This window comes from Sturnus vulgaris, chromosome 13 (genome assembly GCF_052056855.1).
Source record: "Sturnus vulgaris isolate bStuVul1 chromosome 13, bStuVul1.hap1, whole genome shotgun sequence".
Lineage (NCBI taxonomy): Eukaryota > Metazoa > Chordata > Aves > Passeriformes > Sturnidae > Sturnus > Sturnus vulgaris.
Window position 1 is genome coordinate 14,895,445 of NC_142255.1, and position 18,730 is coordinate 14,914,174.

General features: G+C 45.9%; 1 protein-coding gene across 6 annotated transcripts in view; it reads left to right on the forward strand.

The window, feature by feature from the left end:
• Positions 1-18,730, forward strand: part of CHD2 (chromodomain helicase DNA binding protein 2) — an 84,633-nt gene that overhangs the window by 31,345 nt on the left and 34,558 nt on the right. For all 6 annotated transcript variants that reach the window (XM_088172636.1, XM_088172641.1, XM_088172638.1 and 3 more), the window contains 2 exons: positions 12,524-12,731; positions 15,411-15,497. In XM_088172636.1, coding sequence (XP_088028762.1) covers positions 12,524-12,731; positions 15,411-15,497 — 295 coding nt within the window. The remainder of the gene's footprint in view (positions 1-12,523; positions 12,732-15,410; positions 15,498-18,730) is intronic.

The following is an 18,730-nucleotide window of genomic DNA, read 5'->3' on the forward strand; positions in this document are numbered from 1 at the left end:
TTTCCAGCTTTTGAATTTCAGTTTTTAGGTTTTTTGTGCTGTGAAAAATGACCTTGTCGGTTTAGCCATTGCTGCATTGCACCATTTTACATACAAGGCAAATTTTTCTTTGAAGAATCTCAGAAGTCTAAACTTTAACTGAGGGCCATACAGAAGCCTGGTGTAGTAGTAAATTATAGTAAATAGGCACAAGAAAAAGTTACATGAATGAAAAAAAGCTTATTTTAAAATATAAAGTGGAAAGTGCCTGTTTGTCGGATACCTCTTACTTCGAATTTTATTTGAGCTTGTAGAACTTTGATTCTGTGGAGGTATTTTAGAATATTTTTATACAATTTAACGAGACTTTGCCCTGCTGGTGATGGCATTTTGTATCATAAAATATACACTGGGACTGTTAACAAGAGACACCAAATGATTTGCTTGCTTTGTTTAACGTATTTTTGCTCAGATTGCTTTTATTTACTTTTGTCAAGTAATGAGATTCTTTACAGATTTTTAGAAACTTAACCTTGATGTGGGAAAAGTATGAAATACTGAAAATGTTTGTTTGCTGAGAATGCAGAAGTACAATTACCAAATCGTTCATTTTGTATTTAAAAGGTCGGCTCTTCCAAAAATTGGAAATTAAACTATATGCATTTTTGGTTTTTAGTTTGTAAATATCACTGAGTTTTGCATTTTGTTAATTTCAGTTGAATCTTGGCCTGTTTCTTTTTCTCTGGTGTTCTCTTCCTGCATTTTTAACCAACATTAATAAAAAAGAACTCTGAACTGTCTGTTGTATCACATGTGCTCTATGTGATGTTCAGGTGTTTGAATAGTATTCTTGATGTCCAGTATTTAACCTTCCTAAGCACACAAACTTGAAATAGTGTGGCAATATATATTATCAAATTACTGTAACCTAGTATAAACGTGGATGGTGTTCTGGGTATATTAAAAATGCAGTCAATTTTTTAATTCTAAAATAAATATGGGTAAGATTGTTTAATTTGAAATTATTAATAACTAAATTAGCCTCAAGGATTGTTGAGGCACTTAAACAGATCTTTTCTAATAATGCAGTTTAAAAACACATCACATTTTCATACTGTGCTTTCTTTACTGTAAATGCTGCACACAAAATATTATGTAAAAAGTCACCGTTTATAAAAATTATCTTTCATATGATAGAAATTTTTTATGCTTTTCTGAAGTGGAGATTATCGACAAGAGCAGCAATAGACATAATTTATTGAGGAAATTGAAAGTATTTTTATCAGTGTTGGAAAGGAATAGGAGCTAAAATCTGAGCCATGTAGCAGAAGTCCCACAGGGGGTTTTGTCCTTAGGGGTATGAGATTTGCATAGTGCCTCGTGTGCTTTTGGGGTTTTCATTGAAAGGTTATTTATTAAAATTGATCCATTTACATTTAACACCTGTTGTGTGAGGTTACCTTTCTCCCCCTTCACATCTTTTTTTTGTGTGACACCAGCACACCTGAAGTGTGGGAACAATCGAGCACAGGATATTTGCAAGTGAACCCTGTTGAGCTTATTTGTTAGCTGTGAGTCAACTCAATGTCATAAAATGGGCTTTACTTCCTGAGGTTGACCTGAAGTACGGGAAATGATTTCTAGGAAGTAAAGCCACACCACTTTGCTGTATTGTAACCCAGAAATGCACCGGTGTCTGCACTTCACATGCTGCTGAGACCAGCTTGGCATCAGTGGAAGTACCTGAACGTGGAAGTGGCACAGTCCTGGTGGGAGCCCTGGGTGGTGGAGGAGGTGGATATGGCCCGTGCCATTCACCTGGGCTGCAGAAGGGTGTTAGAGTGGAAGAAAATACAGTTCTTGCACACCAGTGTAGTGCCCTAACTGAGGAATTGACTCCCACTTTTCCAGTTCTAAGGAAATACAAAGGCCTGTGTGGAATAAACAGAAGGGCCTGAGAATTGACCCAAAGCAGATGATTATTCTTAGGGAGAGAGATGATGTTAACTCTTTGCAGTTTGTAAGCTGAGGGTTGTACTCTTGCCTTTCCAGGTGCCCAGCAATACCTGTCCTTTGTGCTTTGACAGTAAATCGAACTTGGAGCTGAGTGATTATTTCATGTAACTTTGCCCAACAGGGAAAAGTTGCTTTGGGTCTGCTGCAGTTCCTGCTGACCCCCAGCTGTGTGCCTGGGATTTGCATAAGTAACTGAACACAGTCTGCTGTATTTTCTAGCATCTTCAGTGCTGCATGTCTGTAAGGCAGGTAGTGTGAAGGTACATCCGTGGTCAGCCCTCGTGGGAAGTGCAGAGGCCGGAGGCAGGCTGGGGCCCCCCTTAAGCCCAGGAGTGAGTTTTTTTTGCAGAGATAGCAAGTAACAGCAGTGGATACATAGTTTTCCTTTCCGTTGGCATGTATCTGTTGCAGTTTCTCTCCCACCTCTGAAATACCCAGCATGGGAACAGTTTGAGCTGCAGACCCTGCAAGGCTGGACAAGCCCTTGTGTCTGTGTCCAGCTCTACGCTTCTCTGGCATTTAAACAGCTTTTTTGGGGGGAGGAAATAGGTTGCGGTGGGTTAGGTCCCAGGCCGTTTTCTGTGCAGAGCTGGAGCTCCGAGGTCTGAAATGGCGTGTTTTTGCTCAGCAGCCACCTCCCAGCGCAGGGCTTTGCGCAGCACAACACCCTCGCCTGACGTGGCAGCCATTTTATGGAGATGTCGGTGCACACGAGCCAGCACTTGGCGGAGCGGGGGGAGAGGAGGGAAACAATCACTTTCAGCACAAACTGCCCCCGATGCGTGTCTGTGGGAGCAGGGGGGCAGCCGGTTGTCGCCGTGGCAGCGGCGGGGCCGGCTCGGGCGGCCGGCGGCGGCCGGCGCTGTCACAAAATGGCTGTTCTTTGTGCCGCACCGCTCGGGCGCCGCGGGAAGCGGCCGCGGGGTTCAAAGGCCGCCCTGCGCCGGCCGCGCCGCCATTGGCTGCGCGCGCCGCGCGGGCCCCCGGGAGCGGAGCGGGCTGGGCTGAGCGCGCCGGCAGCGGGCGGCTGCCGCTGCTCCCCCCGCTTCCGCTCAGCTGCCGGGCGTGGGCTCGCACAGCCTGCCTCTAAGGGGCTTTCGTTTTAATAGTGCGAGCTATTTTCAGAAGTCACTTGAAAAGAAGCAGGGCTATTTTTTGCTGCGGATTTTTTTTTTCTTTTTTTTTTTTAACTTCAAAAGGAACTGTAGAATGCCATAGTATTCCCGGAACATCTGTCTTTTTTTTTTTTTTTTTTTTTTTAGGAGGGGTACTGTTTTCAGTATCCTTAAATTACCAAAATTCACTGTTTGCTTTCAGTGTGCATTTTACTTTCTTTCAGCTTAGTAGAAACATTGCACAAGCTTGTTAAAATGCCTCCAACTCTGCGTTTCAAGTTTTTATCCAGAAGTTATTTTTTAGCTGTTGTGGCCATGTGCCTGTGCTAGGCTTTCAGTTTCATTTGCACCGCTGCATTCTTTAACAAGGACTTTTTTCCTCCCTTCCTTTCTAAGCTTTAACCCTTTGTGAAACTGTCCGGAGCCTTTTTTGAAAAGGAAATATGTTTGATGAGTGTGGGACACAAAAGGAATAATGTGCAATGAATTAATACGAATCATGATGTAATCTGTGCAGCACAAAGGAGATTGTTCTTGTTTTGCTTTGTTACTTCTGTTTCGCATTACCCTCGTGAAGGAAGTGTCTCATCTAATTACGTATGCACAGTCCTGAGCCTTTCAACTCCTCTGTTCCCTGTTTTGTGATTGCTGCCAGAGATGGATACAGTATATACAGTGCTATAAAAAGGGCTCAGCAACTGCAAGGAGCTACATTTAGCTGCAATTAATTGTCTTCTGGATTGTTCTTTTTTAGTTAAACATCTTAAGCTAATTAATCAAATTGTATGGATTCTCTAAAATGCATGACTTTTGCTGAATAAGAATTGGAAAATGGGAATAAAGGGCTCACCTGGGTAATTGTGTAACCCAGTTTCTGTGCCCAGCCTGTGCTGGGACAGGGGCATTGCTATGGCTGAGTGCATGTGTGTGCAGGTGTGTTCCCAACTCCATGAGTGCCTTCAGCCAAGGGAAGGTGACGTGGCTCAGATGGCAGATTGGAGCCTGTTTCCCGTTCTGTCGGGTTGATGTTTCACCTGCCACACTGAGGGCAACAGTTGCCCTTATCTGCACCTTCCCCCACTTCCTCCAGTGCTGGAGCTGAGCTGTGGCTTGCTGGTGGCATTTCTGAGAACGCAGATCCTGGCTGTGCCTCGGGAGCAGCGCTGGGGCTGCCATACCCACACTTCTGCCATCAAACACTTCCACTGGGAGCTTTGGCCGGGCTCAGGAGGGCCAGGAAGGCACCGATGTGTCATTTTAATCTCTCCAACTCGGTATAGGGATAAACAGATTCCTGTCTTTGTTTTTGTGTTTCACCCCTCAGAAAGTTGCACATAGCATTAGCAGGTTACAGAGCTGCCAGACTTGTCTCTGAGGAATTTTTATACTGGGACATCTCTTAATTCAGGTTTATCAGTGCTGGTTTTGAGGAGCAGGTGAGGATACCAGTGGCAAATACAGACTGGGCCTGAGGTGAAGTACCTGAGACAGCGAGCAGGAGTCTAGGGACTGAACTGAAGCTTCTGATCCATGGACTGGCTGCTTTTGAACTCAAGACAGCCCAAAGTAAACCTGCTTCGGCAGCTTATGCTGTAATTGCATCTCCTGATACATAACCTGGAGGTGTGTGTATCCACTGTATCTTGTTTCATGTTGCACACAAGGGTCCCAGCAGGAATTGCAATGTTAAATTAGGCTGCTAAGTTCTGGAGATGGAAAAGGCTTCTAAATCTCTCCTTGTCCCTAGCTAAAATCCAGCTCAGGAAGGAGCTGATAATGGCTGGAGAAAACTTCTCTTCTGCTTTCTCTCTCCTCTCCTTCAAAGAAAATAAATACAAACAGCACAGCACTGGGGGAGGGGATGGCCTGGATTACCACAGTTAGATAGAAGCAGCCTTCTAGCAAAGGATGTGCTGTTCTACTGACATGGTGTCTTCCATCAGTCTTGCTGGTATACTGAAATGCCATGTGAAGGTGCTCTTTTAGTAGGTGCTGGTATGTATGTAAAGCCACCTTCACATCACTTAGAGGAGCCTTGAAATGAAAGAAAAAAAGCCCAGAGGAAAAGTTCACTCCTAGTGACTTGCAATGAAGCTTTTATAAGTCTGTCACACTGTTAAAACCTCATTTTCTCAGAGCAGGGAGTATCTTTTGGATATAACGAGCCAAATGTTGCTGAGTCTTTCCAAATGTGCAGCAGCTCATTTTACATTACAGCTTGTGTAGTACTGCTGCTAAATTATAATTTTCAGTCTCCACCTTCCTTTATATTTACCTGTAGGCTGAGATAACCTACTCTGTACTACGTCTGCTTTTCTTACCTTGACTAATAAGGGTTAAAAATTAAAAAGTTTTTAACAGTGATCTCAGATTCCTTTCTGGTATTGTGCTGGAAGTGCTGGCATGGCGTTTGATCTTGGCAGGGCTCAGTGCAGTGTGTCTGCCAAGCTCCACAGACGGGATGGGATGGGATGCTTAACACTTCACTGCTCACCAACCTTTACCCCAGCTATGAACAAGGGTTTTGCAATGCCAAGAATTCACTGACTCCAGAACACCCGACTCCTTAGGAAAAAGCTGTGTTGCAACTATTTATGTTTCTTGCAAGTGTTATTGTTAGGTATAGATGACTTAATAGAACTGCTAATACTTTAATTACAGGAGTCGTTTGCACCTCTCTCATGGGGAGGAATCTCTGTGCTTCTCTACAGAGTTGTCACCAGTTGAGAGTTGGATGCAATGTGCTGTCTGTAAAACTTAGGCTTAGTGATGAGCCTTAAATCTCTTGGTTAAAAACAGCTTTTAAGAGTCACTTGGAATAACCCCCTCAGGCCAGATCAGGCTCCTTTTTTCTGAACTGCATGTCACCTGCTGCCATAGAGGAATTTCTGCACCATCATGCAGGGACAGCCCTGATGTCTGAGGAAGGTGTGCACCCCCGAGCTCCTGCGCCTCTCCTTGGCTGGGGCTGAGGAGGAGCTGGGAGCTGCCAAAATCCAGCCGGGCTCCTCCTGCTGATGTGGGATGTGGAGCCCGGAAACGCTTCGCTGCCTCCCGGGGAGGGAGAGATGGGCCCTTTCAAACCCTGAGAACTGCAATTGTTCTCCCCTTTCTGTGCAGGGAAAGAGAAGGATGCTGCCTTGGAGATTATCAATGGTGCTCCTTAATCAACCAGACAGGTTTTGACTCCTTTTGTCCCTCTGCTGGCTTTTTTTTTTTTTTTCTTTTTTTCTCTTTTCCCACTAAACATCCCAAGCATTTTCAGCCTCTGGTTTAAAGATCAGAGAGAGCAGAGAGTCAGCTCTCCTCATCACGAATGAATTACTCCTTTTGCTTCCTTATGCAAGCACAACGTAATGTCTTCCTAGTGGAGGAAAAACCCCCACCAGCTTTTGGAAAGTCTGTATCATTCAGGATAGCCCAATGTGCTTTGCTGAGCTGCAGCAGAGTAGTGAGGGGTATATTTAGCTCTGCCTTTGGCATTTGGGAGTCCTGTGCTGGGGTAAGTAGCAGTGGCCAGAATAGACTGGAAAGCCTCTCAGCCTAGTTCGGATGGATATTTTGGATAGATACCTCTTGGGTGCATAATCCCTCAGCTGGTACAGCAGCACCATAGCCCAGCTGTGCCTTAGCACTGTGTGAATGTAATTAACACCCAACCCTGCAAGCCAAGTTTGCAGGCACAGGTGGGAGAAGTGTGGATTCTCCATGAGAACTCACATGCCTGTTTAAGGAAAAAAACAAACCGTTGCTGATCATGAAGTGAAGGAAATATTTTTATGCTTCTTTGAAGAATGCGTTGGTAATCTGGAAAGGGCAGCCCTGTCACCGTGGGAGTTCGTTGTGCCCCTTTAAAGCTGGCCCAGATTTGGACAAATCATATTTTGAGTATTCTGAGTTGTTTGAGGCTCACTCCTAAGCAGTTTGAGGGCCCTGGTTGTGTTTAAGATACTCTTGTTTAAGTTCCTCCTCAGAGACAGATCAATGTGTAAATGTACCATACGTAGGTATGGGGAGTAGGGAGCAGGAGTATTTTTCTTCCTTCCCTTCCCCCTATTTCTACTTTTCCCTGCAGGAAATAAATTGGGAAAAGCTCTTTCACCGAATGACCTTTCTCAAAGTTTCTCACTCAGAAAATCTTTGCCTTGGGAGACAGGCAAGGACCAGTCACTTTTTAGTAGACTTTCAGAATAAAATCAAGGGAACTGAAAAAGCTAGGAATTTATTTATTTATCTTCAGTGTCACAATCTGTCCTTCACTTGGTTCTCCTGTACACTCCATGTACTGTGTCTGTATGGCCTTGTCTATGATTACTGTGGTATTTGCTCAGTCCTCTGTGGTACCCATATTATCTTCTTTTTATCCAATGATCTACAGCAAGAACCCATTTTGTGTTCCTCTCCCTGGCTTGTTTAGCCTAAAGGTTAAATTTAGTTTAGTGCCTTTTTACAGCTACCCTGTGACTTGAGTACATATATCAGCACTGACGGTGCTTGTTTGTATTTGCAATATATGTAGACGTTTCATATATGTTTATATAGAAACACAGAATGGGTGTTGGAAGGGACCTCAGAGATCATCTCTTTCCTACGTCCCTGCCATAGGCAGGGACACCTTCCCCTGGTTGCTCAGAGCCCCATACAACCTGCCTCAAACGCTTCCAGGGAATGGGGCATTCACAAGCTGTCTGGACAACCTGCTCTAGTGCCTCAGCAAGCTCACAGTAAGGAACTTTTTCCTAATATTTAATGAAAACCTACTTCCTTTCACTTTGAAGCCATTCCCATATCCTGTCACTACATGCTCTTGTAAATAATTTTCCTTCATAATAGGGAACATCACATTTATAGATAAGATATTCAAAGGAAATGTTTAACAGCAGCACAATCCTCATCTCAGTGTGTTTGTTTGTGCAGGTCACTTTAGGAAGACAGACCTGTTTAAATAGTTTAAAGTTGGTGGCCTGCACTGGCTTTGCTGCTCTGTGCTTTGGAGTAAATCTCAGGCTGGGTTCTGCTGGATTCTGGTGGATGGGAGTGACTTGGAGCAGCTGGCAGCCTGAGCTGAAGAGCTGTGGGGGCCCAGGAGCTCCTCTCAGGTAGAGTTGGCTCTGCCAGACACCTGGTCTGGACCCTGCCATGGTCCTGCCGAGGCCAGCGGGGCTGTGGGGACAGGGCATGGAGTTGGGCTGACCCAGCAGCTGCCTCCAACCCTAGGCTGCTCATCCCCTTCTCAGGATCTGTTAGATTGGAAAAGACCCCTGAGATCATTGAGTCCAAGCTATTGTTGTATTGTTTACTCTGCAGCTCACCTGCACTGCCAAGTGCAGTTTATTTCCACTGTTCCTGTTACTGTGAAGGCTGGGGCTGGGCTGGGCTGGGCTGAAGCTGGTGCTGACCTGCCGTTTCTCTGGGCTATCCAGGTGTGATATCAGGAAGCCCCAGCAGGTCCAGCCAGTGCTGGGAACATGGGCTGCAGGGTGAGGAGGGATGGGAGCGGGGAGGGGCTGTGTCCCAGCCACCTGCCTGGGGCATTTTGGTGTCAGCAAACCGTGGATGTGCACCTGGGTGTCAGTTACCCACAGTGCTCCTGACTCTGTGGCCAGCAATACACAGGAGTTAAATATAACGGTTCGTGCTGTCATCCAGCCCCTGATGTGATCCAGCCATGGGATAATCTGCCAAGGTCCTTCTCCAGCCTTCACAGGGTGGTTTTGCTGGTGCCGAATCCCCATGGAGCTTGCGAAGCCCAGTGGAATGTTGCTGTTTGGATTCAAACTTGTTTAGATTCAAAACATTCACAACAGTTCTTAAAGCTGGGAGGAGCATTGCTTGTGGGCGGATCTTGGGTTATTAATCCCCCTTTATTCCTCTGTCTGAATTCAAGTTCTGTCCCTCAAAAGCCACATTTTAAACACTGGGACAGAATGGTCCCAGTTAGAGCCATTCCCCAGTCAGTTCTTGGTTTCATAAATGCGTATTGTGGTCATTTTTTCAGCTGTCTCACACCTTCTGGAAGCATATCTACTGTTTGTTCTTACTGAGAGCTTATAAAATGATGTGCTGCTTGCAAAGATGATCCCCTATAAAATAAAGTTATATATGAAATATTAAATACAAAGTCTGGAGGCTTCAGGCACGTGGTAATTGCCTTTTAAACTCAGATGCCTCACTGTAAAGGGTCTTATCACTGCCTTTCAGCTACTTATTTCTTGGAAGGAATGTGTCCTTCTTGGTAAGGAATGATTTAGTTTTGCTCTCCCTCAAGTCAGGAGCAGGCTCTTAATTAAAACAGACTTACAGCCTGAAGTATTTCTTAAAAAACAGAGGAATGTATTTGGCTGAGTCTTTGCAGATCTCAAATTTTTTTAGGAGTTTCTCACTTCAAGGAAGTTACCAATGATCCATCTGTTGCTTTCTTTTGATGTTCATGAGTGTTTTTAGAGGAGGGTGGTCTGGCTGAATTGTGATTTATGTGACAATTAACTATAGCTTATCCCTCACTTCGAGTTTAATTGAAAGTAGGTCTTGTTTGGATGCTAACTCAGGGGCATTAAACCAGGACAAATTCCAAAATTAACTTCTGAAAAGAGGACTTAGGTCTCCAGGTATATACAGTGTTAGGCCTGATTTGACATCTGATGTTGCTAATACATTATATTCTGTTGGCAGGTAGAAATGCTTCCTGATTGTCCCAGTGACAGTTAGAAAGGATTATTTTATGAAAATAGGCTTTTCAGTTATCTTTTTTATCTGATCAACATAGAAAAGAAGACAAACACATATTCTGCCTCGGTAACAGGTTGTTCATTAAAAAAAAATAACTACTTGCAACAGCCTTCAAAAGGATAACCGGTTCTCATCTGTGTTTCTTTCCTTAGTAGGGGAAGCAGGTGTGCAGGCAAATACCTGCACATACAGATGTGCATGTCACCAGAGAAGTCTTCCTCTTTTCAGATGACACAGCTCACAGCCTGAAAAAAAGAATTACAGTGTTCAGACAATGCTGTGGATAAAGCACATGAATTATGGCTATTGATGTGCAGAGAGCCTATGTCCCTGTGTCCTTGAAATAAAGCTGAGGGCTTTGAGGAACAAAGAGCTCCAGAGCAGGAGGAGGACAGTAATTACTGTTCCGTGTCTAAACAAATACTGTCAGAGCTGTCTGGCCTCAGCCTTGCTTGGGCTATTAAAATTCCTTCCAGCAATTGCTCAGAAATCTGATTGAAAGAAAAATTGTCTTCCTCTCCTGTGCATCCCTGTGGGACATGGGACACCAGCATGCCTCAAGCAGAGCCTGATATTGCCACTTACTGTTGTGACAGCAGAGGTTTGGATGCCTCCAGATCCCCTCCTTTGTGGAGGCCTAGCGGGATGGTGTCCTGCCGAGCCCTGCCATGGACACCATGTCCCCAGAGCTGCTGGAGTGCCATTCCCAGGAGCAGTGTGGCACCACCACAGGTCATGTGTGTGGCATGAGTGTGGCCCCACAGGTTATGGCCATGGCACCATCACAGGTCATGGCTGTGGCGATGGAGGGCTGTGGTGGACAGGGGGGACTGTTGTAGAGCCCACAGAACAAAGGGTCTAGTGGGACATAGTGCGTGGGGCTGCACCTTTGGTTCTCATGGATAATCTCCATCCATGGACAGGGACGGGCAGGAGGGACTGGGCAGCCTGCAATGGCCGCGGTTCAACCGGAATTTCCAGCCCTGCTTGCAGGATGCACTGTGATAACCCCATTCCCTCAAACCCAGGCTGGGACGGTGAAACAGCAGCCGTGGGTGATGGCCGCCCCTGCTCCTTGCGGGGCTCCGTCTGTGTCCCCTCAGGCTCGGAGGGCCGCGCTCCCCGCGGTTCCCCTTCCTCGGGGCAGTGCCGGGGACCCATCCCGGGATCCACGCCAGGGATCCATGCCGGGGATCGAGCACAGCCCCGCGGCCGCAAGATGGCGGCGGAGGGGAGGCCGCGAAATGGCGGCGGCGGCGCCTGAGGGCGCGCGGGTGCTGCCCCCTGCCCGCTTCCCGGCCCACAGCCCCGCTCCCCGGGATTTGTCCCGGGCCGCCCCGAGGGCGATCACCGTGCGCTCGGATGTAGACCTACTTGTGCACATGCTTTGGGGTTTGTTGTTTTTTTTTTTTTTTTTTTGCTTTGGGTTGTTTTTTTGTTTGGGTCGTTGTTGGTTTGGTTTTCTTTTTGGTGGTTGTTGTTGTGGTTTTTTTTCTGTTTTTTTTTTTTCTTCTTTGTATTATTTCTTCCTTGAATCGTGAAATCTGAGCAAAGCCTTTGATGTACTTTGTTGCTTTTGTGCAAATGCAGAAAAAAAAATAAAAATATCTTTAATCCCTCTGTGAAGTTTTCCTGACTCTTCTTTCATAATGTTCTACCTAAGTGAATCCTTAAATATCACAAACACATCTGGCTGCCAGTGCAAAGCTGACTGGGAAAGGTGTGCTCCTTGTTCCAAAAGTTTGTAGCATCATTGTGTTTTTGTTTGTGGCAGTGGGGTTTGAATGCTGCCTTGCCCATGTGTGTGTGTGATAAGGCGTACTGAGATTTCAGTTTGCTTTTTTGGATCTTAAAATAAAAAATATATATGTTGGAAGTGATTGGGCAAAGGTATTTGAATATTTTGGCCACCTAAAAATGGTTTGGCCTCTCATTGTTTTGTTGAGGTGCCTTTATTTAAGGGGATACTCAGTGTGTTAACCCATTTTTATATAAAGATACCAAAAAAACCAACAATAAAGAGGGAACTACACCTACTTAAGTGTTCTGCTGTCCCATTATTGGCTTGAGAAATGCAGTCTGTACAGCACTGGTGTAATCCTTTAAAGAGAAGCTGCCCCAGCCACAAGCCCATATAAACTTCTGCCCTGAATTCATTCTTTTTGCAAAAAAAAATTATATTAACATTATTCACGATTGATACTGGCCTCTTCCAGGAAGTGGATATCAGATTTATTTGGAGCCCCTGGCCACACTAGGATACAGTGGAGAGCCGTGCTGGAGCAACTGCTTATCTTTAATACAACAGGATGGTCTCTGATGCTGCAGCTCCCACTGCACCTTCCTCGCTCCAGGACAGCCAGATCCTCCCAGCAGGACCTGTGTTGCTGGTACTGCTAGTGCTTCTCTTCACCAACACCACTGCTTTTGTTCTGGTGATGAGCAGGAGATCCTGGACAGGGATTTTTGGGGCTGCACTCTCACCCGTGTTCATTGCCAGTCGTGGGAAGGAATTCTACAGAATGCCAGTGTGGGGTGTCTGGGCATGCAGGGTCCACACTTGCATTCAGGCTTTTCCAAGCCTGTTGTTGTGGCTCGGATGTGTCTCAGGTTTGCTCACTGCTGCGTATTTCACAGCTGTGTCAGTGCAGTTAAAATGTAACCTCTTCTTTCTCTACCATTAGTCACTCGGCATCCGAAGAAGCCTCTGGCTCTGACTCTGCAAGCCAGTCTGAAAGTGAGCAGGGCAGCGAGTCAAACAGCAGCTCCGAGTCCTCTGAGAGTCAGTCTGAATCCGAAAGTGAATCAACGGGTTCCAAATCCCAGCAGACCCCTCCTGAAACCAAAGAAAAACCAGCCTCTAAGAAGGAAAGGATAGCAGATGTTAAAAAGGTATTACCCCTGCTGCTCTGCACAGACACGTTACTCCTGTACCCACCACGGAAGGTCAGACAGCAGGACCTCAGTGAAGCTGTGCCCAAATTCCTGGCCACTTTGACCTCCAGTGTTCCCAGAGGCTGTTTAGTCTGTATACTGGAGCCCTGCTGGTGTCACCCTTGAGAGCAGGAGCTGCTGTGTTTGTGGAACATCCCCTGGGGCACCAAGGAGATTCTGGTGCAAATGAGGGGAAGGTGTCTGTCATCAGTACATGATCCTGTCATTTCATCCTCTCCCTCTCTCTTTCCACTCCTCTCTCCTGTCTCTCACTCAGAAGTAGTAAAGCCTCCCCATGTGATAAATAATCAGGAAGAAGGTTTGTTTAGGGTTTGAAGTTTGAACCACTTGGATTTTTTTACATCACTCTTCCTCTCAAAAAAAACCATAGGAAAAAAAGAAAAAAAGGAAGAATGACAAAGCTGTTTAACTTCTATTAAGTCCAGAGCAGGGCTTCTTTTTTGTGGTTTTCTTTCACCTGCAGCTTCCAAGCTCCTCCCTAGCAATACCCCTCAGGTAGCCAGGTTTTCCTTTTGCTTGCTGTCCAGCAGGAAAAGGGATTGTGGATGTTACTGCACATGGTATCCCTCCGCACCCCCCAGGGCAGAGGCTGCACCTCAGGTACCTGCTTTACCTGAGGGATTGGAGGCACCTGAGTAACACAGGGCAGTGTGAGGTGAGAAGGAGGAACCCAAATACCATTTGGAGACAGGAACTCAGTGAACTGAGTTTGCTTGGAAGGAGAAAATTCTGGTTAGATCAGCTTGTTTGCTTGTTCCTGGTGTGTAGCTATCTGTTGTTCTTAGCCGTGGGTTGCACTGGGCACAGCTTGCTCCTGAGAGTGAGTTTTATGGAGAAAGGTGCTATGTGTGTAAAGAATAAGGAGGAAGAACAGTGCTTCCAGCCTGTGCTCCCACAGACCTGCCAGGGAGAAGTGAAGGATTTTGTTACCACCTTCTCCCTCCCACAAAGCTCCAAACTGCTGGCTCAGGTCATGGCTAAATCCTCCAGTGACTGGACTGGCAAGAGAGGATGAATTTTTAAGGCAGTCTGGTAACACCATATTAAAATTTGTGATATATTGTTGATAAATGGGTACCAAAGAAAGTCTTCTCTTCCTCTGAAGGATTCTAAGAGCATGTCCCTAACAATAAATGTTAACATAATCCTGTGAGGAAGTGCATCCATACACAGGGTGATAATTAGCATGGATGAAACATGAAAAGATCAGGACACCCTCTAATAAGAAAGCCTCTCCCTTCCTTAATTCGTCTGTTAATGGGTGTCTTCCTTAGCTAGGTTTAACCTAGACATGTTGATACCTCTTCCCCTTGAATAATCAATGCAATTAATTATTGTATTATTGTTTATTTGGTATTTGTCTAGATACACCCATGAAGGCGAGGTTAATCTGTGTTAGGTGCTATTAAGATTTGTCATGGAAGTTGCTCCCACATTTAAAACTCATGCCATTTAATAGATTAAAAGACAAGTTCTTCAAATGGTTTGGGGAGCATTAAATTTGAGAGTTTACTCTTTAATGAGAATGTACCTCAATACTTGCAGACCCAACAGATACACACTGTCACACTCTGTTCCTTATCCCATTACTCCTTTAACAGAGGCAGAAAAAATGCTGATCTGCAGCCTTGTATCCATCACACTCTCAGTCCCAATCACTGCTGCATCTGGCAGTTTTGATTTCCTTTTTTTGCCAGTGGCTTGCAGAGATATTTGAAGACAGGATGCAGAGAGAATCAGAAGGAAATTAATAGATATAGACAGCTAAGAGCTCTGCTGAGGGAGAGAAGAATTACTGGTGTAGGAATTTGAGGGACATGGTGGTGGTTTGTGTCTGCCCTGTAACTCATGTGTCCTGTGTCACCAACACAGCTCTGCATTCATCCCCCTCAGGGCATCCATTTTTTGTGTCCCCTTCTCCTGCCCATCCACAAGAACAATTGCATGCTCTTACACACAATGTGTTGAACTGGTGAGGGCTTTGTTTTACAGCAAAGAGCACAACCATTCCTAGTAGCCACCTCTGTACACCCATGTGTCCTGTGCTGCCAAACCACATTCCCATCAGTGCATTTGGGAGAGGAACCAGCTGCCACTGCCTTGCCTTGCCAAAGGACAGGGTATCTTGCTCCATTTGCCATCCAGACTGGGCCACAGAGTTCACCTTTGAAGCTGCAGCTGGCAATGTCTCCAGGCAGCTGATGGGGCTTTCTACCAGGAAAGGAATTATGCTGGAAGGTGTTAGTGACAGAGAATTGCCCTGTTGAGTTGGTAGCTCTGTTGCCTCCGTTCCTTTGGCACCAGTGCTGCAGAGGTCTGGTTACCTCAACACTCTGTCCTTCAGCCTGAGTGAGCTGGAGAGTGATTTGTGCCTCAGTGGAAAGATGGACCACTGTAAAGATAGCACTGAGATAAACACATGCTGCTTTAGAGAGGTGTCAAATATTCCAAAATAATAATAATATTGTTCAGCCAGTTTTTAAAACTGTCCATCTACTGGTTGCTAACTCCCTAATAGTTTTTTGTTCATTTTTTTTGAGCCACCATCTAACTTCTCTCAAGTGTCAAAAGTAATTGGGGTGAAGCAGGCCTTCTGATGGTCTGTTTATTTTGCAGATGTGGGAAGAATATCCTGATGTTTATGGGGTTAGGAGGTCAAACCGAAGCAGACAAGAACCGTCACGATTTAATATAAAAGATGAGGTAAGGAAAAAAAAGAGGATGAGGGATTACTGAACATATAAAACCAACCAAATCCAAAGAGGAAAGGGAGGTCTCAACTGCTTTGCCTTGTAAACAAACACTGAGTCCCAGCTTGGTGCATGGATGTTGGAGCTCACAGTTGAGGTCCCAGTCCTGCAGCTGGATCCTTGGCCTGGGACCTCTGGAGTGAGCAGGACACTGCGTGGGCTGAGATCTGCATGCACTGATCTGATGGCATAATGCAAATCATGCTCTGCTGTAGGAACATCCTGGAGAGGAGTCTGTGTAATAAAAGAAACAGAATGGGACCAAAATGCAACACAAATCCAACCAGGAATAAAGGAACACCTCATAGATACAAAACAGTCATTGTTGCCCATCCTGGAATGGATCCCACTAATAAATGCATTTGTGTGTGTGCAGCTTTATGACCCATCACTTTTCTTTGGTTGAATATTGGGGAGTCTTTTATGCTTCAGTTGAAGGTGACAGTGGTCAGAGCTTGGCAGCCAAACCTTCTGATTGTTCCTGTTTCAGAACACTGTTGGGTTTTTTTTCTGAAGATGTAGAAATTAGGTGCCACCTTCATTTGCATCTGACAAGTTTTCTGTGTGGAGCATTTCATCTGCAGGTCTTCAGGAAAGTCAAGTAGCTATAGCAGAGGGGAAAGAGAACCAGAGAGAGGCATCTGTGCAGAGCTTGGGGCTTGGGGCTGGAATCTGAAGATAAGCAGCAGACTTTGAGCAGAGCAGGAGCCCAGTGACTCAGGCTGTTTGTGCTTCACAATCAAGATGTGCGTTTGGATGCTCTGGGTGTCACACGCAGGTCTCCAGATCCTTGCTCTGGTGCGTTATTGCTGAGCCTTGGTGGCACCCCAGTGCCACCAGCTGCCCCCCAGACTCCTGTGCTGGCTGTCCCACAGAGCAGAGGTCAGGAAGGGGCTCAGGGCACACCATTGACGTAGCTTTTGTTTTCCTTTTCAAGTTGGCAGAGGCTGGGCTGGCCGGCCGCCCCTCTGTGCGATGCCCCGGCATGCACTGTGCCGGCGACCTCACACCCACCCCAGAGCTCCGCTGCACACCCCCCTGCCCTCTTAGGGGCCCAGGTAAGTCCCTTCTTTTTTTGTTTTACAATATTACGTGGTTTCGCAAATGTTGTTTTCTTTTTCAATATCTTTATTTCCTACTACTTAAGGTTAAAAAAAAAAAATTAAAATCTGAGATGCAAAAACTTTGCTATACCACAAAATATTGTAAAAAACAAAAAAAAAAAACAACCACAACCCCAAAGGTCCTCCAAATGACCCCCACTGCAACTTCTGTGGAACAGCTGAAATTTAAAAAAATTGGAGCACCCCCTCACCCCTCTCTCCCCAAAGCAACACTGACTGGTCCCCACAGGGCAACTCCCATCTGCAGCAGAGTCCGATGGAGGCTGTGACCTGTCAGGAGCACAGTGTTGGGGCCTCGCAGAGAGCAGGAGGAGATGGAAGGGCTTGCTCTTAGAAGGCACCAAGAGAGAGGAAATAGCATAGCTCAAGCCTTTGTGGTGCTGAGCACTCCTTGCTGCTGCTGGAGGGGGCAGAAACCCAAGGCACATCTGAAGATGCTTTTTGCCTTCGCAGGGTTAATCCTGTCACCAGTGACCTGCACCTCTCCTTGCTGCTTGGGATTTCCAGCACGGTGTCTGGGGGCTTGTAATTGCCTTCTTCCCTAATGCTTCTGTGCAGATTAGCAGAGAGCATCGTGCAGGCAGCGTGGCAGGCTCAGAGACCAGAGCAAGGATGAGCCATGGCAGCTCCCTGCGCTGCCCCGTGACTCACCTGCGCAGGGGAGATGGCACAGAGGTGCAGGTGATTCAGGTTTTGGGGTCCTGCTCGATCACTGTGTCCTCTTAGAGCAGCACTCTGGGTAGGGTTATTTGTGTGTTAGAAATGGTTACCTTCTGGGGATTTCTGGGCTCGGTGTGTAGGTGTCCGAGGTGTGATCAGGGAGGGTGATAACTCGTGATCGATACCCAGGCGTGGGCTGAGCCATCGGGGAAGCGAAAGTGCAACTTTGCATAGGAGCACAGATCTGCTCAGAGGCCCAGAGCTGTCTCCAGGAACAAGAGAACGTGTGAGTTTTTTAGTAAAAACACAACTTCCCCAGGCATTTTCTTTGCGGTTAATTAATCAGCTTCAGGTTTAAGCCAGGGGATGTGAGGCATGCAGAACCAGGTGTCTTTCAGAGTATTTAAATTGGTTAAATTTAAATTTAACCGATTTAAATACTCTGGAAAGGGGGAGATTTAGGTTAGATATATAAAGGAAATTCTTCCCTGTGAGGGTGATGAAACCCTGGCACAGGGTGCCCAGAGAAGCTGTGTCTGCCCCATCCCTGGAAGTGTCCAAGGCCAGGTTGGATGGGGCTCTAAGCAGCCTGGTCTAGTGGAATATGTCCCTGCCCATGGCAGGAGGTTGGAACTGGATGATCTTTAAGGTCCCTTCCAACCCAAACCCTTTTATCATTCCATCATTCCGTGATTCTGAGGCAGTTGAGAAATAAATTTGCCTCAACGAGACACAATCTTTTTACTATAAAAAGAATAGTTTCAGATTGAAAGTGGTGACAAATGTCAGTGTATTTTCTCTGTCAGAGAGAGGCCAGAAGTCACGCACCAGTGTGTTCTAAAAATACAGCTGGTTTTCTTATTGGAAAAAAAATTGCTCATTTACATTTTGGTCAGTGCTTTGCCTCATGTATTTGCTGAAAATTCAAACACTACTGGTCTCACTGGAAAATAATATTTCAGCAGACATAAAACTAACCTGGTGAGCTGAGATTCTTCTGCTTCTCTGGAACACTAGATTTTGACCTCTGTTAAGCCTGAAATGAGCAAGTCCTAACTTTGACTTTAGTCTGAAATACTTTTTGGCTCTGTTTAAGCAAGTCTTTATCTCTCCTAAGGCGAGCTCCAGAGGCTCATCTGAACCTCCTCTCCAATGGCCTGGAATCTCCATTTCTCCTGGCCTGGGCTAGTGGCAAGGACTTGTGGATAATCTATAGGAGCAGAACTTTGAATTGCTCTGTGTTGCTCTGCTTGGTGCTACATGTGCAGCATCATTATGTTTGTTCAGGGTTGCTCCACAGCAAAATACAGTGCAATTAATCTGGTAAAAGTGTGTGCATTTTATGTGCTAGGAGAGGGAAAGAGTTGATGGGGGGAGTCATGAGGCATGGAGAGGGAAGGCT